The sequence below is a fragment of the Anoplolepis gracilipes genome, chromosome 15, assembly GCF_047496725.1.
Source record: "Anoplolepis gracilipes chromosome 15, ASM4749672v1, whole genome shotgun sequence".
In the NCBI taxonomy this organism is placed as follows: Eukaryota; Metazoa; Arthropoda; class Insecta; order Hymenoptera; family Formicidae; genus Anoplolepis; species Anoplolepis gracilipes.
Window position 1 is genome coordinate 943,370 of NC_132984.1, and position 24,844 is coordinate 968,213.

Genomic DNA, 24,844 nt, shown 5'->3' on the forward strand with positions numbered 1-24,844 from the left:
AATCCTTCAAATTAAATTAAATTAACTTACTTAAAAATTTTAAATTCAAAATCATGTTATATCTTTTATTTAGATTGTTGAAGATTAAAAACTCAAATTTGAGCGGCAAAATTTCTACCGTCTCGATTGGTCAAATTTCAATCACCAATGATATGATGACAAGATGTAGGTCACGTGGTACAGAAAATCTATAGTATACGCAACACGAACTGCAGCTTCCTGTACTGGTAGTGGACATCGAACAAAGCTGTGGCCACAGAGCATGGTACTACGCTAGCCAACTTTCTCCATTGGATTAATTTTTATTCCACAAGCGCAAATTTCTGTCCAATTTCATTTCGTAAAGTATTTCCTGCTCCGAATTAATAAATCGCGCTGCGATAATTCAGGAAAATCCGCAGGATCGAACAGATTTTGCGACACGATTGTGGAACTACTTCTCGCATCCACGCGGAGGGATACATTTTAACAGCTATTTTACGGATATATAACTCCCTTCCGTTTTCCACTCGGTGACTATCGTTTCGGGTCTTTGGGATCTCGGGACGTTCTGGGATATTCTGCAGAGCTCTCTCGAACGGAAAGCGTTTCGTGGACGATAAAGTCAGCTGGAAGGATCTCAAAGGAGTCCTCAAGCAAGCGAATTATCAGACACGTGCTGGATACAGGTTGGTGCATTCGATAATTAATAAATTCTTAGTTGTACAGTCGGCCAGACAACTAGAATAGTTCCTAATTACGGTGGAAAGACCCAAATGGAATCGTCGATTAGCAAGAATGCTCGGAAGATTGAAATGAGCGAGCTGAGTCACATGGAGGAGCTAGCCAAGTGGATCGTTAACGTGCGTCAGAAGAAGCTGAAGTGCCATAGGACGCCTAAACGGGATCTTCGAAGAGAGGCGTTGCTGACTCATACTTTACGCAACGCGGAATACGAGTACCGGGATAAACAGTTAAGGAGGGTCAGCCGTTGGCGCCGATTAAGAAGGCAGTTTCTCAAGGACGTGCAGTATGGGAGTTGCGGTTTGTACAATGCAGCTGAACGTCAAGATGCCGAGAACGAACAAGTATCAAAAAAGAATAATTGGCAATCTATGTGCGAGGACCTCAGTAGCTTGAATAACTTCCTGCAGCAACTCGGCAAGGTCAAGTCGGTTGTGCAGCGGTGACAAGATTCAAAAGACTCTTGGTTTCTCCAAACGTTACCGGAGCGAGACATCTGTGGAATTTATGGAACAAAGAAGCTTAATCTTTTCTTCGAAGCCAATCCTTTGATCCAGACTCGGATGTGAAATGGAGAAACCTTTGGCAATTGCTTGGTACACTATAATTTCTAACTGATAACTTCCTAACAACTTGACAATGTAAAGTCAGTTTTATATAGTAATAATTAGATTTTAAAAACTTATGGATTTTTCATCACTGAAGCAAGATCTGTGTGCAATCTAGAAAGCCAAAGAAAACGCAATGTATTTCCCAAAGCCAATCTTTTTATCCAGACTTGTCATCGGAACGGGGAGGCCTATCAGTAATTGCTCATATTGCTATAATTTTTAATGATATAATTGATCTTTTGTTTCTACTCTTACTCAAAGAAAACGAATGGAGTTTTGCTTATATCTCAAGAGTCGAAGAAATTCTATTGTTCCAATAGCATCGACATATTTTGCTTGAAACTTTGAGATCTTGAAGTGATGAAAGCTTTGAAGTCAAATGGATATGTCGAGTCCTACTTTTATTATTGATGAGTAGATTTAGGAAATCTACAATAGATACTACACAACATGAGAACACCTCTTGAACACCTTCTAAGAAAAAAGAAGAAACTTTTCCAGAACCAGTGACAGAAGAAAGACTATGAGAGTTTTTAAAGGAATCTTCTGAGCAGTGCTAGACAGCGTTGTGGCAAATTTTGCAGTCTGGTACTTACCCTCGTATATACTTGGATGTTTTTTACTTACAGTCTTGCCGTTTGAGATGGCTATGGATTTGAGATGGATGCAAATGGACAGAGAAAGAGGGATAAAAAGAGAAAAAAGAAAGTTGCTGTAATACAGATGCAGGCCTTACCTCAGGATTTCTCTTCACTTATTTTGGCCCTTGTAAGTCTGTTAGTTATCAAGTTAGTTTATAAATAATACCGAAGTATTTGACTTACTTGGAGCTTGTCCAGTAGTAGATATGCATTTCAGGTTTAAAATACTCTTACAGAAAACAAAAAAATAATTTTTACATTCAAAAATATTTTTAAACTTTTTATAACTTTGTAATACATAGGTATATTGTAGGATTCTTGCATTGTGATAATAGTTTTATCAATGTAGTATTAATCTTCTTGATCCTGAACAGTATAATTGAGTAAAAAATAAATCTAGAATTAATTGACTAAAAATTGTACGATTACATTTTTCTGTTTATCAAAATGTAAATTGATTGCAGACTATGTATTTTGTACAATTTTGCCAAACTTTAAATATATGTGTCCATATATATCCATTTTTCTCTTGTATAATTTTAAAATATTTTATGCTGTTTAGGATTAATGAAAAGAAGTGGTTTTTTAATTTATACACTGTAAACCATAGATTGTAAACCATTGTGATACTATTAATTTTTATCGAATTTACTTGTAAGTATAATAGAAAAACTGTGATACAGAAGAGGAAGTTATCGAGATTGTATGTACAATAAATGCATTTCTTAAATAACAAAACTATTTTTTTTCTTGACTTTAATTACCAAATGTTATTAAACATGTTATTAAAATGTTAATAACATTCATTTTCAGTCTGCACATAGTCACCCTCGAAAATACATCTTATTGCGGGCGACGGATATGGCGATCCACATAAAGATGTCATCATCGGCGGTGGCTTAGAAAACTTACATCAAAAGAGAAAGAGAGTGAGCTAGAGAAGTAGAATGTATTTATAATTTAATAAGAGAGGGGGAAAAGGGAAAAAGTTTTTGTTTCTAGAAACTGGTCCAACAAACTCGGCGGACAAGCGAAATTTTCTCTGAGTCATCATCGCAATAATGACCTCGTCTGCGTGATAGCTACAGCGATTAGAGGCGACATTCATTTGAGGAATTTTCATTTTCCCGAATCGATCGTGCATTTCCCCAGATCTTTCATTGAATAACGTAAGATAATGGTCTTCAGATGTGGATATACAGTTATATTGATCTGAAGGTTGCAGGTATATTTTAAGTAAGATGACCCGCAAGTATGCAAAACAATTTATTCGAGAGAGCTATCAAGTTTTTTTCTTTTCTTATTGATGTGTGAAATGCGATTGTCTGGTGTTGCTATAATATGTTCATAGATCTGCGCCAACTTTGGCCATCTTTGGCGGTCCACATAAAGATGTCATCGGCGGTGGCTTAGAAAACTTACATCAAAAGAGAAAGAGAGTGAGCTAGAGAAGTAGAATGTATTTATAATTTAATAAGAGAGGGGGAAAAGGGAAAAAGTTTTTGTTTCTAGAAACTGGTCCAACAAACTCGGCGGACAAGCGAAATTTTCTCTGAGTCATCATCGCAATAATGACCTCGTCTGCGTGATAGCTACAGCGATTAGAGGCGACATTCATTTGAGGAATTTTCATTTTCCCGAATCGATCGTGCATTTCCCCAGATCTTTCATTGAATAACGTAAGATAATGGTCTTCAGATGTGGATATACAGTTATATTGATCTGAAGGTTGCAGGTATATTTTAAGTAAGATGACCCGCAAGTATGCAAAACAATTTATTCGAGAGAGCTATCAAGTTTTTTTCTTTTCTTATTGATGTGTGAAATGCGATTGTCTGGTGTTGCTATAATATGTTCATAGATCTGCGCCATCTTTGGCCAAATTGAGACCATAACCAGGATGGAATTCCAATATATATAATGTATGGTTTGAAATTTTGAACGCTCAAAAATCGTAATAAGAATGATCACACAATAGGTGTTGAAGACTTATTGAGTAAAGAATGCCTGGAAAGTATATGCGTAAGAATACATTTAATAGAATAAGAGAAGAAAATTATTTGAGAAAGTAATTTGAAGCTTGTCTCACGTTATACTCATCATATTTTACGATAGAAGATAAAATGTCAATAAATAATGGGCAAAAACTTCAGAATCGATTTTATTCATGAATATATAAATGTTATTGATGACTATGAATTTTGATACCAGCGTCTTCTGAATATAAAGCTAGGGGTGGGGGAAGGGAAGGGGTCACTAATCTTGCAGAATATTCGAAGCGTTTCAGATAGCCATGCGAGATAGTTAAGCCTCAGACTCTTTATGTGGAACTTTTCTTCCTCTTGAAAAGCATATATACGGATTCTTAGAAATATTACGAAGCACTGGTCAACTTTGACGACTTGTACTTTCTTGGTTGTCCTCGTGAGCAAATCTTATCTTTTTCCGCGCTGCGTCAAACAGGTTTGATATCGTTCTCTTTTAAAAGAACTTTTAAGAGAACTCTCTTTTTTCCACAGCAGTCATCGTATTAAATAGAGACACTTTGGTTTCAATTAATCGTCCCTTTAAAATATTGCCTGCTAATGGAGGTGTTTATAGAACCATGAAAATAGCCAATGATATATCCTGATTTGTCGGCTGCATTCGAATCGTCAGTGGTTTTCACAATCTCGACTAGGCGAGCCAAAATGTGGATTTGTGGATTTTCCGATTTTCTCGTTTTCGAATTTTAAAGTTTCTTCCGCAGGCATGCTTTTACATTGTCTATGGTTTACTGTCGCGATTGGAAACTTCTTTGTCAACTGAGATTTTGCTGTAGAGGAGGATTATCATTGTGGACTTTTATATAGAACTTCAAGGAGGCTTCAACCTTTTTCAAAAGCGCCATTACAAAATTGGAGTTCCAGAAAACGGTATGTTTATCTTTCTAAATAAGATCATTTAATTAACTTGATTATTTAAGTATTTAGATAAAATTTATAATTTTTCATATTTTTTTCTTGCAGATATATTTATGCATGAAAAATCGCTCATTGCTGAAAGAATATTAAATTTAAAAGAAGGATCATTAAAAGATCAAGAAGACGCAGGAGAGAAACTTCATGGAATCAATGCAATCCTCTGGAACTATATTCTTAGAGAATATTTGTAAGACTTCGTCACAGAAGAGGTTCACTATGGAACACAGGATCATCATGGGATTTCATCATGGGATTTCATTGTCATAAGAGAATTATCACGAAACTTTGCCATAGAAGATCATTGTGAATTTTAATCATAGAAGAAGATTATTGTAAAGTTTAATCGCAGAAGAGGATCACTATAAAATTTCATTTTACAGAAGAGAATAATTATAATAGATTTAAATTCTTAATATTGTCAAATTTTTTTATAAAATATTTATAGAATATTTATATTAGAATTTAAAAAAATACAAATATTTTTGTACATTAATATTTACTAAAAACTTTCTTAAATAAACTCAAATATTTTTATTAATGAATTAATTATTAGCATCTTCAATATCATTTTTGAGTTTATAGAGTTTATAATTATATAAATACAGTAAGAAATTTCCTTAAATTTAGTGTGTATATGCGTAAAAATTTTATTACCTTATTTCTGTACTTTTTTTTACAAACAATAATGTGTCACCTTTAAATAATTGTTAATTTTTTTCTTTCCTTGATATATTATTTTTATTTATAACTTTTAGCACACTTATAACATTATCAAAATTTTTTGCTTTTAATATTGATTTATTTTGAGGTAACCATTTGCTTTTGTGTTAACAATATTCATTGTTTGATACATAAAATCTAAATTATGTAGTTTTAAATTCGCGCGTACAGAAAAGAACCAGTATATTTTAGCGTGCTGGTGTGGTACACATATTACCAGAATAAGTTCTGCCAATAGCAACCTTGATACATGTATATAAAAGTCAAGAAGTCTGTGGTACATATATACCAAATGATCGCTAAAAATCGCCTTTTATATAAAATTTATTTGTAGTGTGATTCCTAACTTTTTTATTTATTTATACGTGTAATAATCTTCAAGTTTGTTAAATAAAATACAGAAAACATGGAAAATTTCCAGCGTAAGTAACCTTAAATTGTTTAAAAAATGTACAAAATATACGCACAGAATATTTCTTTACAAATAAACAATCTTTTATATTATGTATTTTGGCGAAAATAACAATAATCCAAACAATTATTTGACTCTACAAAAATATTAATATAAATTGTAATGAATTAGGTTAGATTAAATACAGTTTTGTGCAAGTATTAATCTAACAGATAAATGCTTTAATCTATATATCTTTGATTTGATGATAATAAATTGTTGTATAAAAACAAATGTTTGAAAAATTAAAATCATCGTTAAGCACTAAAAAAATAACTTGGAATGCTAAAAACATTTCTTAAGATTAGGAAATCTGTTACATAATAATATCAACATATATATTAAAGTGGTAGAAATAGTATGAGTATACTATAAAATTTAAAATTTTTAAATTACATAATAAATAAATATACAATTACTATAATATTAATATTAATTTATTTTATTATATTTTATTATATGTAAAAAGTATAATATAACAAAATATAAATAAATCATGTTTTGCATGGAAAATTATAAATCCATATAAAACTATATTTTTTAAAATCATAAACAGTATGAATCACATATATAATTGGCATAAAGCAACAATATGAATTATTTTATGAGTTGCAAAGCTTGTATTAAGCAAAAAAAATTATATGGTTTTTTAAATATTTATTTTTTTTTCTTTTTTTACAGAAAAGCAACTGATGGAGGCTTTTCGCATTGACTGTCAGGCATTGATTACGCGTTTTGAGCTAAGTTACAACACTCATTTTCAAAACTTCTGTGAGATCTGGAGAGATATGCAGTTTAACTTGATTTTTACGTGTGTATTTCATTTTTCTATAAAAGAATATGTTACTCTTAACATTATAGTAATTTTTTTTGCCTCTAGGAAGGTTTAATTTGTTATAATTTAACTTGTGATGTTAAATATAAATCTATTGGAAAAAAACAATTAATGAAAATTAATAATTTGCAGTTACTGTTCTTCTAAAGCAGCTTTAATGCCATTTTATGAAAATACTCTTTGTATTGCAAAACAATTTCTGATACATGTAACCAGTTTAAAGGAACGTATTGGAGCTCTGTATCTTATGTATGCAATATACTACAAAATTCCAAAAAATGAGTTTAAAATTAGAATTACCATGTCAGATTGGAAATGTTTGATGGAGTTGCATAATAAAATCAAGGAAGAAGAATATCTTGATGCTAATTACATCTTATGCAAGATGATTGTTGATAATGCATTTGTTTATTGCATTAGCGATAGTGAGGTATATATAGTCTACCTGAAATTGAAAAGTATTAAATATTTAATTGAATATTAAAATGGCAAAATTTTATTTAAAAAATTGATTTATGCATATATGTCAAGAAACATGTTATTATTAATATAAAAACATTTTCTTGTTTACAGTATGGCATCGAGAAACACTATCAAAAAAAGCAAGAACAGCCCAAGTTGAATGTTAATTTAATGCCAGAGATCAAGGATCTAGCAGAACCTGGAAAGTTGTTGTCAACGATTAGTCAATTCAGCAAAATCTATGAGACGAAGAAACGCGTTTTATGCGACGAAAAGGGAGATTCCAGCTTGCAACTCTACAACGCCAACATAGCAGACGATATTATTAATAAAATTCGCGCAATGCAATCAGACAGTAGAACATTTGCCAAATCCAATATGAATTTAGGGCCTAGCTGTAGTAAGCTAACAGTATCATCATCGAATAGCGAAACTCAGCAAGATAAGAAACGGTAATTCTAGCATATCATATTCTGTGATATATCTCAAAGATGTAATAGTAATCCTACAAAGAATGTAAAAAAAAGTTGTTAAAAAAATGTAGTTGCTCTTTGCAAATAGTGTATTTATAAATGTAATTGTCGGTTACTGCTAGAAATCTGTCGTATATAGTAATAATAATAATAATTCTTTTGCAGCATACGATACCGCAAGAATAATATCTTATCCAAGATAGGCCGAGGGTTCGAAAAAGGGCTAGAGTCAGAACCCGAAGAAGAAGAACAAGATGACGACTTGGACATGGATTTTTTGGAAGAGAAGTTAAAAAAACCTTAAAAGTAAGTAAGAAAAAGATGCAGAAAATTATGATTCGAGACTTTCACTTGATATTAATTTAAGATGATGGACCTTTTTTTATTTCATGATTTATGTACCGGATAAGATTATAAGAAATTCTATTGAATTTTGTCGTGGTTAAGACTGTGATTTTATAACATAACTTGTATATACTATAATTAAATTTTGTATTAACTTTGTATAATATCTTCTGCCAAAATACGGTAGATAACCAAAGAAGATAATTAGAAAGGGATATATATAGTATTATGTAGGTATATAAATAAAAATTAAGATATATATATATATAATGTATTAATGAAATAAATGTATATATATATATATTTTTACGTCTTCGTGAAACATCTTTTATTAATATAGATGATGAGGATTACAGTAATATTATAACTTTTTGTATAAGAAAGTAATCAGTTGAATCTCTTACAAAAACGCTTTGCTCTGCATCAAACCAACATATCAGATAAGACAATTCAATTAAATTACTAAACTATAGCGAAATGAAATTCAAATAATTCTCTAAACATAAAAGCATGGGCACAATTGAAGAGTTTAATATAATAGCAGTCTAATTCACTTTAAAAAAAAATGACTACTTTTGCTATTTGGGAAGACTTTCAAGATTTACAAGCATCCCGAACATTCTTTATTTTTTAAAAAATGATTTGAAATTTTCGTCACACGTTTGAAATTAGCCCGATTCGCCAGCAGAAGCTTCGATAGGACTTGTTTAACAATCCGACTTAGCATTACTCGTCAATGCTGTTTTATATGCAAACCTAATAAGAAAGTTGTTCAGATGGCACTCTCTTAGTAGACCTTTAATTGATTATTGTCATCAAAGCCGGCGCTGTGACCCGCATTTCTCACTATAAAGCTGGTGCCGTCGTAGTGCATGCGACGCTCACCACGACGTACGAACAAATGCGACGTTTGACCAAGAGATGCAGTGCAGTGCAGAAAAGGCGTTGTCAATGACGCCGTGCCATTGCTGGGTGATGTACGTAATTGGTACTTGTTGCTATTTCGCGCAATCCTGTTGTACAAAAAGAAAATATCAAATAACTTATACGAGTATCATAAAAAAATATAAAAATTCGTCATTATGTTAATTATATAATTTTCAGCATAAGAAATAAAAGAAATTATCTTTTATAATATGTGAGAATATAATATATTTTATTATTTTTAATTAGTATAATAAAAAATTTAATATTTAAATTAGTTATTTATTTTTGTTAAATTTGTAAAATTTTTATATACTAGCTTTTTTTGATTTTTAAATATTTCCAGATTAATCAATAAAGTGCAAATACCTAACAAGGCCGTCGGGAGTTTGAGATATTCTGATGTTGTTGATAATCCAATTCTCAACTCCTTCATCCGTTTGCCAATACTGAGCTGTACTGAGATGTGCAGCAGCTTCTTGCAAACATGTTGGCCCATGACGAGAGTCTGAGTAAAAGACACTCAGCGAAAAGTCCTGCGAGATATTAATAAAAAATTGCATAAAATAAGTTTATTATAGTTCAATTATAATTCAATGAAAAAGAAATACAAGACTAATTGTTTCTCATAAAAATTAAGAAATTATAATATTAAAGTAGAAGTTATGTTACTTAAAACGCATTACAGAAAGCTAAACTAGAAACTCTTGAAGTAGTTAATTTAGGAGCGTAAAATAAGTGTCCGCTCGTTTTCTTATTCTACCTGACTCATATCGGAGAAGGAGTCTGTTGTGGTTCTAGTCCCAGCCGTGTCCACCAAATAAACGAGTGCGCATTGTTCCGATGTGAAACTGACTCCCTTATACCACATCTTCGCGTATCTAGTAAAGTAAAAGTAAGGAAATTAATTAACGCGATCAATTAAGTGACAAGAGAATTTGGATAACTAACTTGTTATTGCCATGCATATCGTGGGCGACAATTTCTACCCGAGAACCATACTGATATATCCTACCATTGGGATGTAGTAAAGCAGCAGCCGCTCCGGAGCCACTCAGCGAAAGGACAATGTTGTTCTACGAAGATAAGGAACGATATAAAGATTTGGATTAAATTTAGATGAGTTGATATTTTATTTTATAAAGTTCAAAAACATTTAATAATATATTGATATTTAAATTTTTTTAATAAGACTCTATATTAGATTAAAATTATATATTAATATTTCTTAATATTTAAATATATATTAAATAAATTTGTAGTTTTGTTTATGATGAAAATTACACAATTAAATAAAGAATTAATAAATAAATATATTTAGTCTATATTCTATTTAATTCTTATTACTCGTGTTCTTTAATATTTTTGTGCCAGTTTTATTGAAAATAAAGAGAAAATACACTAATAATAATTTTCAAAAAATAATTTATATTTTTATTATAAATTAATATTTATGAAATAATATAATTAAATATTAATATAATGCATAAATCTAACTTAGATACTTCAATATTTATATTGATAAGAGAAGAAATAAGATCTTATATTTTTATTTTTAAGAAATAATAAAATAATATTAATGTTAATATTACAAAATATTTTATAGAGAGAATTACCTTAAAATTGATGACCCTGACGGCACGATCAATGGTCATGTCTACGCGTATCCTATTGTGCAATCTCAATGATATGGTACCGTGGGGAGTGGCAACAACACCGCCGACACCGGCATCAGTATCGTGCTCCCTCCAATTTTCCGTATAAATGGAAGCTTCGTCGGTCAGATAATAAGGTCCGCTGATCGACTTCCTAGGCTGTCGCCAGATCGCCGCCGATCCCGAATACGCGGTTCCTCCATTTAGTCCATTCCACTGTTCGGCCGGAGGCTCGAAATACTTGGATAACTCGTATCGCTGTAAGATTGTTAAAAAAAAAGATCATGATATGAAGAGAAAGGAAATAAATTGTCGTTTTATATGTGAGTATTAAATTGATCGAAATTAAAGCGAGTTTAATTTTTTAAGAATTTACGAAAATTGCAGATTAGCTTCTGGAGCCTTGAATTAAATTACCTTTACATTAATTCGAAATTTTTTAAAAATAAATGTCCCGTAAATTCTCTGATTTAATAATTGAAAAAATATTTAGATTTGAAGAAGTTGAATTATTTAAAATGAAAATTATGCGAGTAATAAATTGTATAAATATAATATAAATAAATCTGCATATATATAATTCTTAATGATTCTATATGTTATTTTCACTATACTTTATAATTCTAATAATCCAAGCAAATATTTATACTTTTAATATTCCAAAAAGAAGTTTTGAAAAATTTTTTAAATAGTTTTCTTTGTTTTTTTCACATAGTTGTTATATTTATTTATTTTTTATTAATATTTATTTATTTTTCATATTTTCGTAATTGTAAGAAATCTCAATTAAAAAAAGTAATTTTTATTACACGAAACAAGTATTTTTTTTTAATAATATTCAAGATCCTGTAATATTTCTTTTTTTTATAATATTTTTTGTATTTCTGTTCAGATCTTGTCTTAATAAAAATCTTAATAAAAAATATCCGATTTAAATTTTCTGAAAATTTTGTTGATTTCTATTTTGAGATGCAAACTCTTGTTTTGAAATCATATTTATTTATGCTTATATGAAATAAAAAAAAACACAAAGATAAATTAAAGAGGTAAAAGTCCAAAATTTGACTGTACTTGAAAATTGGGGTCTTCAGATTGAGCATGATAATTGTGGGCGGTGTAAAGAGATCTAGGTCGTATAGCTGTGCTCGAGCTAGTCTGATTCTGTATCGTCACGGGATACGATGGTGCTGTTTGCATCGTTGACAAGACAAAGGGCTTATGTATCTCCTTCCGATATTCGTTACAGGTATTTGTCATTTCCTTTACCTCAAATGGAAATAAATTGTCGTTTTATGCGAGTGTTAAATTAATCGAAATTAAAGCGAGCTATAATTTTTTAAGAATTTACGAAAATTGAGAGTCGAGAAATTAATATATTAGCTTGAATTAAATTACCTTTACATTAACTCGGAATTTTTTTTTTTTTAATAAATGTCCCGTAAACTCTCCGATTTAATAATTGAAAAAAAAAAATTTAGATTCGAAGAAGTTGAATTATTTAAAATGAAAATTTTATGCGAGTAATAAATAAAATTGTATAAACAAAATGATAAATAATAAGGAAACCATTGGATGAAAACGCACTTTGGAATCGCCGGCGGTGGCGGAATTCTTCGGTTTCTTGCGCCGGGACTTCCGGTGCTTCGTGACCGTCGCCTGGCCGATTTCGCCTGCGTGATCCACGGTTGAAGCGATTTTGGATATCCCGAGATCGACAATGTTACACTGCGTCTCGGCAGTCGTGGCTATTAGCTCTCGTAAGCTTCACCTCGAGCAGAAATTCGCACGGCAGGCTGCTGATGCTGTGTGCTAACAAGTGAATATCTCAGTCGCCCTGGTGATTCACCGAAAGACAGCTGATGATCTTATTGATGATCTGGAACCCTCTCCGACGCCGACGTAGATCTCCGCTCGCATGATTGTATCGACGATAAAAAAAAATGTCCAACCATAAATCGAAAAGCAGTTTCAAAAATGCAATTCAACATTTTTTTACGACTAATTTTGAAATATTAAGTAAGCAAAAAATAATAAACTTAATATTTTGAAATATTGATTACATATGCATTTTATAAGCATTCTTATATAATGTTTTATAAGTGTTTTTTTAAATTGTTACGTAATAATATGAAACTATCTATTATTTATAAAATGTTTAAGAAATTACTTTGAATGTTTTTTTTTATGCAATATAATTGTTTCTAACATTGAATATAGCCTTCAAATTATCACTATATATGTGACGTATTATCTTTTAAGTTTTTCTGTATTTAAATTTTACTATCAACGATATAAAGTTTGCAAAGCGGAACTCTTACAATCTAAAGTCTAGTAATTGTTCTCGTTAATTTACTTTTTGATACGAATCCAGAAACTCTATTAAACTGATTGTTTGAAATTAAATTTATTACCTATTTAAAATAAAAGATCGATTTCTATATAAATTTAATTTAATTCAAAAATTAAAAAAATCAGAAATTCCTGCTAGTTAAATTTAATTATTTAAATATTATTAAATATTTGATTCGAATATTTGAATATTTGTACATTTAAATATATACATATATACATTTTTTTAAACTTGTGTGGCTGCTTAAATTTAGGTTTTTGCAAAGACCGGAAAAAAAGAAAAAAAAAATGTATTATATTTGAATATCTCGGAATAGTCACTAAAATATTACATAAGTCTGGTTAGTTTTATAAACTGCGGAATGATAAAAATCAATCTCGCGTTACATAAAACATCTAATCATGATTATCATGATCAATTATTTACGAGTAATTTCCAGTCTTGAGAAGCATTGCGATGTGAATTATATCTTTTTTTTTAATACATAAATTTGATGTAATCTTTTTCTTTTTTTTTTCCCCCCCATGATATTTCCAATGATATTTCAAGATACCATTACAAATTAGTAGTTATCAGCTTCGAATTAAATTAATTCACTTTATATTCTAATAAAATTCAGTTGCCAAAATACTTAATTTACTTGTTGATTGTATATAGTTAATTGACGCAAACAGAATTAATGTATAATTAAACAGAAGAACAAAAGACCAAGATAAAAGACCACTGACTTCGAAGAAACCATGGTAATGATAAAGGAAAATATTGTTGAACCATTCGAACGAATTATTCAGTATTTTTTTCGCTCATGCAGCTGTATTGTGAATGTTTCTTTTTAACTGCTCTTGTCATCGCTAAGTCTATAATACACGCGCGTAGATAGTGGCGTATCCCCACTTTGTGAAAAAGTGACTTGCTTTTAACATTTCTAGATATGTATTCAATTATTGTCAAGCATTTGCAGCGCAATTATCAAACTTGTTGATAATCAATAAATCGCGAGCCTTCAACAGACTTTTAAATATTCCATTTTTCTTTGAGGCTCTTCTCTTGCTACAAATTCCTTTTCAAGTTTTGTATTTTGTCAATTCTTGTTATTTTCATACATGTTGCGTGAGAATAAAGTATTCTGTAACAATGTACATTGTGAGAAAGTACTGAATAGTTCAGTGGTATAAGAGCAGTTGCTATTGTGCAAAGGCAATTGCGGAAGTAAAAGCATATTCGTGATATAATTATTTTTTTATATCATGATAGACATCACAACCTTCTTTTTAACAGGCTAAACTTGAGAGAGAGAGAGAGAGAGATAACAAAGCTTCAGGAAGATAATATTATCTTTATATTACGGAGACTTTTAAACAAATTTTCTGCGTCAAATGTCATGTTCAAATGTCATGTCGTATGTTCTTACTCTTTTATATCGGTTCGCTGACGTTGCTATAAAATTTTTTGTGCGTCATCGCAATTGTGAAACGACAATTGAATAAAAAAAGTTTCATGAAAATAATTATAAAATATGGACTTGAAATTTTATACTAGATTAGATGTAAGTAGATTATCAAGTATTCAGAAAATTGAAAAAAAAAAAAAAATAAAAAATTTTCTTCCAGAGATTTGCCTTCAATATTCTTGTTTTGCGCGATATTTTTGCATAATACGCGCTTGTGTATCGTTATATAATTTATTTACATTTTTTATGCATAGCAATAAAATAAATAATTTATAAAAAATGTGGAAAAGTTGCAAAACTTGTATAAAAAAAGTGAGGGAAAAATGAAATATTTACGGCGTCATCGTTAAAGATCTGACTTGACAAGCTGCTTGACAATGCGATGTTACGCGGGACAATAATTATCGATAATATAATTACGAAAAGATAAAACAGGCAAGTCCGTTTTTTCCTCAGAGAGGGGATACGTGACTTTATCTACAAGCACGTGTTGTAGACTCTTCTCAGTACATGATCGCCCATGTTTGCACGTGCTTCATTCACTCTTGCAGACTCTATTTGTGGACCAATCAGCCCTTCTCATCATTGATTAATTCGAAATGATTCCTCTGGCAGTAACTATCGTTCTTCTTACGCTACTCATGCTGACGTTAGGTAAACGTTTCTTTTTCGTCTCTCTTTTCTTTCAAATTTATTCTCTGTTCTATACAGAATTTTTAAGAAAGATTGTGAGCTTTAACAACATATATTTCATGCTAAACTTGTGATTAATTGTAAATAAAACTTATAATTAAATATAATACAATACAATTGGAAAATAAATGTGCTTTCAGAGTTTGAATTAATACGTATTATTATGAGAAGTGGAAAAAGTAAATTTTTGTTTCATTAAGTGCTGTTTCTATACTTTGTTACAAAAATGTAAATGTCAGCATACACCTGATAAAATACGAAACTTCTCACATTCCATACTTTTATAGTATATATACATATATGCGTATGAAGTATCTCAGAAAAAAGTCCATATCTCAAGTATAAATATGATTATAAACTGTGTTCATATATGTTGTCTTATTTTATATATATATCATATCTTATATATTTTACTTAGGAACACCTTTGCCTTGTAAAGTTATGAACGAGGAAGAGACAAATTGTGAAAATAAAAAAAATACTTTGCGACTAGTTACAGTGGTATGTATATGTATTAGAGAGATTCACATACGAATTTTTTAATAGTTTTTCACTCTCAAATTGTAAAAAAAAAACTTATAGAGTTTTTTAATTCCAATGTTCAAAAATTTCAGCTCTTTCTAATTAATATTTATTGATTATATATTATATATATATATCAATTTTTTTTTATAAATCTCTACACAGAAAAAAAGTAAGTGTCAAATCAAAACTTATATACTCATATGAACGCGTTCATTGTTTCATATATACGCAACAATTTATAATCTTCTTGGAAGAATTTAAAAATCTTAAATTTCAACAATATTATAATCTTATTTCAATACTACAATTGTCATTTTAAGAATAAAATAATTATTTTAACTCTAAGAAAATTATAATCTTCGATTTGAACATGTGTTATTTTCTATTCAACATTTTTTCCTCTCCATTCAAAAAAATTATTCTTAAATAACAAGAATATATTTTTCTTGGTTGAATTATATAATATAAAATGTCTTCATCCAAGCAAATTTAATCTCATTTCAAGATTTACATTTTGAAACTAAAGATATTGTCAAAGTATAAGAATATTCTTTTTTTCTGTGTATAATTCACAACGGTGCACAATAAGTGGATGAAAATTTTAGTAACAAATAAATCAAGACTGAAAATAGCGCTGAAATTTGCGATAAATAATATTCTCTCTTTTGCATAGACAACATATATTTTCCTGTCATCAATTTTTTGTTCTTTATTTTGAAGCATGTAATCTCGTTCTTAATCTTTATTTCGTTCTTTAAGTAATAACCATTCTTACTTGTAACTAACATAATTGTGTCATTATTTCAATCATTATGATCATTTTAATACAGTAAATAACATCCTTAGACAGTAAATCGATATAATAGCATCAATAGTAAATTGGTGGATTAGCTCCAACAATTTTTTTCATTTATACGTATTTATTCATATTTTGATAATTTTCTTATTTAATTCAATATTTTAGACACTTTTTCTCTCACCGTATATGTCAATTGATTAAATAAAAATATTTATATATTTATAAAAGGAAATAAATATAAATTGAATAACATATATTTATATATTTTTAACAGGCAAAAGAAAAGAAATTTAAACGAGACTCAAGCATCCCCCATGCATCTCATCAATTCATGCCGCATCATAGTCATTTTCTTCAAAATCAACGACGCTCTTTATAAAGCTGGATTAGTTAAATTATATTTGCACCGGGATTAACGTTATTGTGACACTTTTCTTTGTATGTATACCCTTTTTAGGTCAATTCTATTTAAAAGAAGTGATAATTCAGGTTAGATTTCTTTTTAATCAATTCATCAAGCAACATCTGACATTTACTAGATATATGTCATTAGTTTTATTTAATATGTAAAATGAATAAGATTATCATTCATAGTATAATCAAATAAAATTCGCTAACAACTCTAAAATAATATGTATCTGAATTGAAAGATGTCGAATCTCTTTCGTTTGGGAATAATTAAATTTTGATCGATACGTTCATTTATTTTCAGGAAAAATTAATGTCTCACTAATGTGATATGCGATAAGATTTTATTTTATTTTTTAGATAATGAGACATGGAGAAAGAGCACCTGTAGATTCCTATCCGAATGATCCTTATATAAAGGATGATATGGAACCGTATGGTTGGGGTCAACTGACAAATGTAATTTTTGCTTCTCTTCCTTTTCTTTTCAAACATTATATATTTCTTTCGTCGAATTAAATCGAATTTAATAAAGTATAATTAATCCTATACATGTACGCAACTTAGGAAGGAAGAAGGAATCAATACAATCAAGGATCGTTTCTGCGGAAGCGTTACAATTGCTTTTTAGGGTCGACGTACAGTCCGGATATATTCTATTTGCAAACCACTAATGTGGATCGCACAAAAATGTCAGGCATGCTGGAGTCCGCTGCTCTGTGGAAGCCTGACGAGAAACAAACGTTCAAAACTGGCCTACCTTGGCAACCAGTCACATTATTCTATCAAGAACGTCCGAACGATACGGTAAAGTACTTGTGTAAACATTTTTGGCCAGACAAACCGATCCTTCCTTAATCTTTTTCGATTTATTTCGATGCACATATAAATGTCATGATGATCACTTCTGACATCGTGCTCCAAAATGGATCGAAATGTCTATTTTTTTTTGTCGATTATTTTCATAACAGTGTACATTTTGCAGCTAATGTTAGTGTGGAATACATGTCCAAAGTATACCCAACTACGCACTTCGGCGAACAATTTGCCGGAAGTTCGGAAAATGCATGAAGATAATAAACAATTGTTCGAAGAGCTGTCAAACTTGACAGGCATGCCGATCAGAACTATCGATGACGTCAGCTCGCTTTACAGCACGTTAACATCTGAGGTAATTAAAACCTTTTTCTTTAATACCGATTAATATGCGTGCAATGAACTCTTTGATTCAATTGTTAATTATTTCAATGTCACTTGAATTGCCGAATTACAGAAACAGATGAATTTGACTTTGCCAAAGTGGACAGAGGACTACTATCCCAATAAATTAATGCCTTTGACCTTGTACGAGTTACAACTTAACACATACAACGATGAATTCCGGAGGCTGAAAGGGAGTCCTATGATAAAGAAGATTATTAATGACATGATAGCAAAAAAGGAAGGTATTATAGAACCTAGAAAGAGGAAAATGTTCATGTACATCGGTCACGACAGCACTATCGTCACCCTACTGGACACAATGAATATTTGGTACAACCAGATGCCATATTGTAATATTATGATAATGATAGAATTACATAAAGACGAGGATGAATTCAACGTTCAGGTAAGTATAAATTTTATAAGGCATTCAATGACCCTGACCTGGAGTGTTTTAAATATTGTACTTCAAACTATTTAAACCCAGAAAAAAAACAACGTTTTGCAGAAAAGTTGCTTTAATTTTGACATGTGCTATGGAGATTTTAAATAACTTTCAAAATCGTTGTGTTCATAATTTACTTAAAACTTATAAATAAAAATATTTCTACAAATCTTAGAGTAGCAAATATTATTATGTCGTGACCTTAAACAACATGTGTAAAAGTAAAAAAATCATTAAGTTTTCCTTAATAAAATCTATCTTATCTTTGTTGTAGATATTTCTGAGAAATACGACATCTCACGAGCCATATCCAATGACAATACCTGGATGTACTGTTGTGTGTCCTCTCGACAAGTTTGTAGAGATTTTAAAGCCGATGATACCGGACAACTGGGAGCAAGAATGTAAGGTTGAAGGTGATTATGTGACTCCACCTCCACCAATTCCATAATTGTAGTAAATTCTCGCCCTACTTGCCGTATTATAATTCAAATAATTTTATTGTATTCATATTGTAAATAATTATTTACATCGCCAAGAGACGCGGTAGCGCCTCGCATTAAGTGTATCTTTTTACTAGATTATTTTATATAAGATAGAGGAGACGCTACTGTGTATCACATTTATTACCAAATGACACGTTATCGTGTCTCCGCATGTAGATCGAATTTCTTGTAAGAATTCGAAATACATTGTATTCTCGATCCATTTGGATCGACTAATCTCTTATTCATTTTTAATCTTTTATGTTCTACGTATTCCTCAGAATGAAAATAGCATTTTTGTCTGATCTCACTTTCATTTTACGAAATTATTGTTAAGTAACAACTGTGAAGAATAGGAGAATAATGCAAGATATAAATCCAATTTTATAGAAACTCCATTAATCGAGAATATGAGTACTTATTAGAATATGGAGGTTTAACTTTGTAAAAACAGAATCTTAAATAAGTTCAAAATTTTAAGAGATCACATATTTTGTTTGTTAATTTGTTATAAAATTTTCCTAAAAATATGATTCGAATTTATAGTTGGTTTCCTCTTACATTTCGCAACTCAGTATCTTTCAATATTCTGACCTGAATGCAAACTTTAAACAAAATGCTCCTTGTAGAGAGTTTAAGCAAAGATCTTTTCTTCCCGCCGCTTCTTGGTTACCACCGTTCCAGGCTTATGCTGAGCATCTGGATGATTGAGTAGTTCAGGCGGACAAGTAGATATCGGACTGGCGAGGATGGTTTGCTTGAGATCATAAAACAAGTGACTATCGTCCTTTGTGCAGAAGGAAATGGCTAGACCAGCTTTACCAGCACGACCGGTTCGTCCGATCCTATGTGTGTAATCTGCAAATAGATATAAATTATGCAGGATATCTCTTAAAACAAAAAAATGCGATTTCTGGGTATATTTAAATTGCTAAGAAAGGTTGAAAAATAATTAAGTCTTTACGAATGATTTTTAGAAATAAATAATAATTTTTATCTGACCTTATGCTAAGAGACCCAAATTTATAGCAAGTCAGATGTTAATAATAATTTTACGAGAGAGATAAAAGAAAATAACTTACCTTCGATGGTTTTAGCCATGTCGTAGTTGATAACCATAGAAACATCCTTGATGTCGATACCTCGACCTGCGACATCTGTGGCCACCAAAATGTCTTTGCTTCCGCTTTTGAGAGATGCCAAAGCGTATTCTCGCTGTTCCTGACCTTTTCCACCATGTAGGGTACAGGCGTTGTACTATGATGAAATAACTCAAGTTAGATATTTATAATATTCTTTTTTTGTAATTCTTATACTTTAATTCTTGAACGCGTAATGAAGAATTTTAACGCATAATCAAGATTTTAAGTTGGAAAAATTTAAATATTCTGAATTGAGGAATTACAAGTGACTCATAAATCATCGTAAATACTTTTTGTAAATTACGTACTCCGAATTTCTCCAAGCCTTTCGCCAGGACGTCTGCACCCTTCTTTTGATTGACAAATATAATGACAGGCGGTTCGACACCTCTGCTCAATATTTCCATAAGTTTCTTTCGCTTGTCAGCTTCACCCATTATATGAACTATCTGTTCAGTGCGTTCTGTCGGTTTACCGACGCTACCGATATATACTACCGCCGGCCTCCTTAAATAAGTTCTAGCAAGACGTTCCACAGCCGGTGGCATCGTGGCAGTAAACATCACCGTCTAAAATAAAAAAAATTTATTAGCAAAGTGCAAACGACAAGATATTTTAATAAAAAAAAGCACTGGATAACAAAATGAACAAAGAACATATGTATGTTCATCCTATTATTATTATCACTGAATTTGAAAAAATAAAATATTTTTTTATATATTTTATATTTTAAGAGAACAATATCAAACCTTATTTAAATGAGTATTTATATTGGAAGGGTATGATTACTATGCATTTCTTATCTAATCTTCGATATTTAATAAGTATAAAGTAAGTACTTGCGAGTTGAAAATTTGTAACAATTTTTTCGTACTTGTCTGTATTTTTTCTTTGTATTATAGTTGGCTAGAAGCTTCTCTTCGTTTTCCGCGTCCTCGTTATCCGGTTTCAAATTCGTAACAGGCATGTACTCCAGAATTTTTTGGACATCTGAAAGAATAACAATTTTTATAAAATATTAAAATATTTTAAAATTTATTCAATTAACATTAGATCTGACAAATATTTAAAAAATTATAAGAAAAAGAATACAGCATCTGAACAAATTGTATAAAAGAAAAGAAAAATGCTAATAAATCAAACATACAAATGTTTTTTTTTAAATTGTAAAACATTAGATTGTTATAAATGCTAACAGACCTGGCTCAAAACCCATGTCTATCATTCTATCAGCTTCATCCAGCACGATGTAAGTGCATTGATTCAACACGAGATATCGATTTTCCAAAACATCTATTAATCGACCAGGTGTAGCAATAACAATCTGAAAAAAAAAAAGATCTTTAATCGAATGTCTTATATTACTTTCAGTTTTGATCAATTTCACATCGTGTGATTTAAAAAAAGTTGATGAAATCGAAAATATTAATGTACTCCAAAAATGATTACCTCACAACCCATTCGCAACCTAAAACCTTGCTCCTCCCTCGATAGACCACCTACTACTACAACAGTCCGGATGCCCAATGGCTGTCCAAATTTGTTGGTCTCTTCTTCTATTTGTTGCGCTAACTCACTGTAATATATAAATATTTATCTATATTATTATAAAATGTCTCTTGTAACTTTTCTAATTATAATTTTAATTATTAACATCAATAAGCACATTTAAAATATAAAAAATAAATATATGCGTTTGCATCCACAATAAAAAACAAAATTAGAGAAACGATTAATGGGCATACCGTGTGGGTGCCAAGATAATACTGTAGGGTCCTTGATCCGCTTCTTCGAGCCTTTCGATTTTTGGCAGATTAGTAATCCACAACAACAGTGGAATCAAGAAAGCTAGTGTCTTTCCTGAACCAGTCTCAGCAACACCGATAATATCTCGATTCTGTAGACCAATTGGAATTGCTTGCCGTTGGATGGGCGTGAGATCCTTATAGCCTACTTTGTCAATGATATCTAGAATCTCTTTTGGAAACCCGGACTCTTTCCAAGAACGAATAGGATCAGGAATACGACCACCCTTTATCGTGATATTATAATCTTCTCTGAAGATACGCCAATCGCGCTCAGTCATTTCATTTAATGCCTTCTCGGACCAATGTCGATCGTCCCACTTTTGTTTCTCTTCTTTTCTTTTCACTTTCTTCAATCTCATTCTTAAAAACAGAAAAATACAATTTATTGTGAATAACTCCTCTAACCATTTATAAAATGAGTAATGATAATTATATAATATTAAAAAATTTATAAGAGTATTTAATTATATAAATTATTTCATAATTTGCGCCTATTAATTATAATACTATTTTGTAATAAAAAAATGTTGAACTAAAAAGTTTTCAGCTGTCTTTCTCTTTTGATGAAAACAGAATTATTAAATATATGCATACTAATTTGAATGAGAGTAGTTCTTATTTAATCCCTTTTTTGTTAAATATCTGAGAAAAAGTAGTTCTTATTTAATCCCTTTTTTGTTAAATATCTGAGAAAAAATTGATAGGACTTTTAGTTCCTATTTGATCAAAAAATAGTGCTCTGTAATTAATGGTCACGAATTATGAAACAAAGCAAAAAAGGAAGAAATTAAAAGCTTTTTGAAAATTGAAAATACAAAAGTTATTTTTCTATCAGATTCAATATTTTATAGAAACTAATCGTTCTTTCAACAAAACTCACTTTTCTTGTTCTTTTTCAGCTTCTGTGCGTCTCTTCTCCAACAATTCACCATAAAATTTGCTTTGATCTCGCTTTTGTGCTTTTATGTCAATACCGGCGAGATTGCCTCTGCCAAAGAACTGTACTTGATGCCTTTCCTTGTAAATGTTGTTGTAATCCACAGAGGTGTCCTCTGAAGTGTCCCAATCAAAGACAAACTTTCGATCATTTAGTCTTCTGACTCGTCGCTTCTTTTTCACTAATCCCAGGTACCTTTCTTTGATAGCTTCTACCTCTCTCTCTTTGTCTTTATCCTTAATTTCTTCCTCGCGCAAACGTTGTCCGTCTCTTCTCCTACGAAAAAAATTCAATTTTTAAGAATTATTTAATTTGTATCGCTTTCTTGAAATAAAAATATGTCTTGAAACTGAATTAAATTTTTCAATCCTCAAAAAAATGGAAATTAACAGCCAAGATACCTGTCTCTCTCGTCCCATTCTCTCTCCTTTCCAGCGCTATCGTTGTGAAAAGATCTAAGCTCTTCTTCTTGCTGTTTCCTCATCACCTCTACTTGCTGTTGACGTTTCTCCAAAGCTATGGCCGCGCGCTCTTCCTTGCTGAGGAACTTTGGTTTAGCTCGAGCTTCCTCCTCCGCCTTCTTCTTGGCCAGCAGTTCTTCTAGACTTAATGGTTCTTTCTTCAGCGCCTGCTTCACCTTTTCCTCCATCTCCTCTTCTTCTTTTTTAAGCTCGCCCTTTAAGTCCTTCTTCGAGTCATCTTCCACAAGCACAGGGCTACTCTTGTGCTTCTTCTCATCCTTGGCTCTGTCCTTGACATCTCGACCGTCCCTCGAGCGTTCTCCATCTTTTTCCCGCGACCTGTCACGCTCGCGCGATCTACCCCGCTCTCGTGACCGTTCCCTCGATCTGGATCGCTTCCTGTCCTTCTTGCGATCCTTGGACCGACTCCTGCTGCGACGACGGTCACGTCGCTCGCGATCGCGCTCACGTTCCCGCTCACGATCGCGAGACCGACTCCGCCGCGTGATTTTCTTGTCGTGTGGCATTTCAAAATCGTTCGGTGAATAAAAAATCAAAATTCCTCTTTGCACGAATCTTTAACTTGCGTATCTACTTGTATTTTTTTCTTGACACAACGTCTATCAGTTTTCTGTAACACGAAAAAAGAGGGAACACGGTTAGAATAGGTTAGAGTACTCACAAACAATGCTATTAAATAAGAATTTTATTTACTGAATTAATAAATTTAATATTGCAATTGATCCTTTTTAAACAAAGCGACTTTGTACTATCATTACATCATTAAAATTATTTTACAGACCGTTATTTCTTTTTGGATACAATATGTACATTCAATACATTTACTCGTGCACCGTTGCCAGCACCCAACACTGATTTCAACAAACATAACCACAGACATATAAAATACGTAGACGAGCAAATTGGTTCGATTTAAAGTTACTAGATTATATCTAGTGACTTTAGTTCGATTCTTGTTGCAGCGTTGAGCGTGGTCACGTGATTTCATCGTGACGCGGCGCCAAGAAAAATCAGCTGATCTGACAAGCTGCGTTCTTTTTGAACGTGTCATTCTATCCTTGTCGCTCATCATATGTCGAAGAAAGATAGAATGACATTTTCAGCACCTGAGCGTCCATCCAAAATACAGCCAGAATTATGTGGATTTGTTCCCATATGATCGTACGATAGGGAAAAAAAAAGCAATACTTTGAATCGATAGATATCCTTTGTAATCAAATTTTTTACAGAGAAATTTTACTTATAAATATAATCGGTACAAAAAAATTTTTTTAAGGAACAATTTTACTTTTTTTTTGATTGTTAGATATTTAA

At 31.2% G+C, this 24,844-nt stretch overlaps 5 protein-coding genes across 9 annotated transcripts; 3 read left to right on the forward strand and 2 right to left on the reverse strand.

Moving 5' to 3' along the window:
• Positions 1 to 674: 674 nt before the first annotated feature.
• LOC140673775 (uncharacterized) lies at positions 675 to 1,807 on the forward strand. Its single transcript, XM_072906931.1, has one exon. The coding sequence runs from the start codon at positions 756 to 758 to the stop codon at positions 1,167 to 1,169; it is 414 nt and encodes a 137-aa protein (XP_072763032.1). The 5' UTR covers positions 675 to 755; the 3' UTR covers positions 1,170 to 1,807.
• A 3,936-nt stretch (positions 1,808 to 5,743) lies between these two features.
• Pbp45 (proximal sequence element A Pbp45) lies at positions 5,744 to 9,595 on the forward strand. 4 transcript variants are annotated; one of them, XM_072906929.1, is made up of 6 exons: positions 5,744 to 6,080; positions 6,791 to 6,920; positions 7,077 to 7,374; positions 7,518 to 7,858; positions 8,045 to 8,185; positions 9,495 to 9,595. In XM_072906929.1, exons 1-5 carry the CDS (start codon positions 6,065 to 6,067, stop codon positions 8,181 to 8,183), a joined length of 924 nt encoding a protein of 307 aa, XP_072763030.1. In that variant the 5' UTR covers positions 5,744 to 6,064; the 3' UTR covers positions 8,184 to 8,185; positions 9,495 to 9,595. The 4 variants fall into 4 exon arrangements, with proteins under 4 accessions (XP_072763030.1, XP_072763029.1, XP_072763028.1 ...); XM_072906928.1 differs by lacking the exon at positions 9,495 to 9,595 and adding an exon at positions 9,079 to 9,195; XM_072906927.1 differs by lacking the exon at positions 9,495 to 9,595 and adding an exon at positions 9,046 to 9,176 and having other exon boundaries at positions 5,745 to 6,080.
• Fest (wurstfest) lies at positions 9,012 to 12,514 on the reverse strand. The gene is made up of 7 exons (XM_072906925.1): positions 12,388 to 12,514; positions 11,875 to 12,069; positions 10,765 to 11,061; positions 10,100 to 10,224; positions 9,912 to 10,029; positions 9,518 to 9,684; positions 9,012 to 9,237 (listed from the first exon to the last, which is right to left on the reverse strand). Exons 2-7 carry the CDS (start codon positions 12,058 to 12,060, stop codon positions 9,012 to 9,014), a joined length of 1,119 nt encoding a protein of 372 aa, XP_072763026.1. The 5' UTR covers positions 12,061 to 12,069; positions 12,388 to 12,514.
• A 2,378-nt stretch (positions 12,515 to 14,892) lies between these two features.
• On the forward strand, positions 14,893 to 19,409 carry LOC140674061 (prostatic acid phosphatase). The gene is made up of 7 exons (XM_072907398.1): positions 14,893 to 15,257; positions 15,715 to 15,797; positions 17,389 to 17,487; positions 17,596 to 17,835; positions 18,014 to 18,199; positions 18,302 to 18,637; positions 18,951 to 19,409. Exons 1-7 carry the CDS (start codon positions 15,203 to 15,205, stop codon positions 19,125 to 19,127), a joined length of 1,176 nt encoding a protein of 391 aa, XP_072763499.1. The 5' UTR covers positions 14,893 to 15,202; the 3' UTR covers positions 19,128 to 19,409.
• On the reverse strand, positions 19,150 to 24,830 carry LOC140674059 (probable ATP-dependent RNA helicase DDX23). Of its 2 annotated transcripts, none has more exons than XM_072907394.1 (10): positions 24,224 to 24,830; positions 23,450 to 24,140; positions 22,992 to 23,324; positions 22,049 to 22,471; positions 21,753 to 21,879; positions 21,504 to 21,627; positions 21,178 to 21,293; positions 20,612 to 20,872; positions 20,244 to 20,418; positions 19,150 to 20,019 (listed from the first exon to the last, which is right to left on the reverse strand). In XM_072907394.1, the coding sequence occupies exons 2-10, from the start codon at positions 24,034 to 24,036 to the stop codon at positions 19,796 to 19,798; spliced, it is 2,370 nt and encodes a 789-aa protein (XP_072763495.1). In that variant the 5' UTR covers positions 24,037 to 24,140; positions 24,224 to 24,830; the 3' UTR covers positions 19,150 to 19,795. The 2 variants fall into 2 exon arrangements, with proteins under 2 accessions (XP_072763495.1, XP_072763494.1); XM_072907393.1 differs by having other exon boundaries at positions 24,312 to 24,829.
• Between the last annotated feature and the right edge of the window lie 14 nt (positions 24,831 to 24,844).

Coding starts and splice junctions, on each gene's coding strand:
- LOC140674059 (XM_072907394.1), bottom strand. CDS start 24,036: ATGCCACACGACAAGAAAATCACGCGGCGGAGTCGGTCTCGCGATCGT. Junction 21,880..22,048: donor ATTATCTTGGCACCCACACG/GTATGCCCATTA, acceptor TATATATTACAG/TGAGTTAGCGCAACAAATAG. Junction 21,294..21,503: donor AGACATGGGTTTTGAGCCAG/GTCTGTTAGCAT, acceptor TTATTCTTTCAG/ATGTCCAAAAAATTCTGGAG.
- Fest (XM_072906925.1), bottom strand. CDS start 12,060: ATGACAAATACCTGTAACGAATATCGGAAGGAGATACATAAGCCCTTT. Junction 11,062..11,874: donor CTGAAGACCCCAATTTTCAA/GTACAGTCAAAT, acceptor ACAATCTTACAG/CGATACGAGTTATCCAAGTA. Junction 10,225..10,764: donor TCAGGGTCATCAATTTTAAG/GTAATTCTCTCT, acceptor TTATCTTCGTAG/AACAACATTGTCCTTTCGCT.
- LOC140674061 (XM_072907398.1), top strand. CDS start 15,203: ATGATTCCTCTGGCAGTAACTATCGTTCTTCTTACGCTACTCATGCTG. Junction 15,798..17,388: donor CTTTGCGACTAGTTACAGTG/GTATGTATATGT, acceptor TTTATTTTTTAG/ATAATGAGACATGGAGAAAG. Junction 18,200..18,301: donor ACAGCACGTTAACATCTGAG/GTAATTAAAACC, acceptor GCCGAATTACAG/AAACAGATGAATTTGACTTT.
- Pbp45 (XM_072906929.1), top strand. Junction 6,921..7,076: donor CAGTTTAACTTGATTTTTAC/GTGTGTATTTCA, acceptor AATAATTTGCAG/TTACTGTTCTTCTAAAGCAG. Junction 7,375..7,517: donor ATTGCATTAGCGATAGTGAG/GTATATATAGTC, acceptor TCTTGTTTACAG/TATGGCATCGAGAAACACTA.
- LOC140673775 (XM_072906931.1), top strand. CDS start 756: ATGGAATCGTCGATTAGCAAGAATGCTCGGAAGATTGAAATGAGCGAG.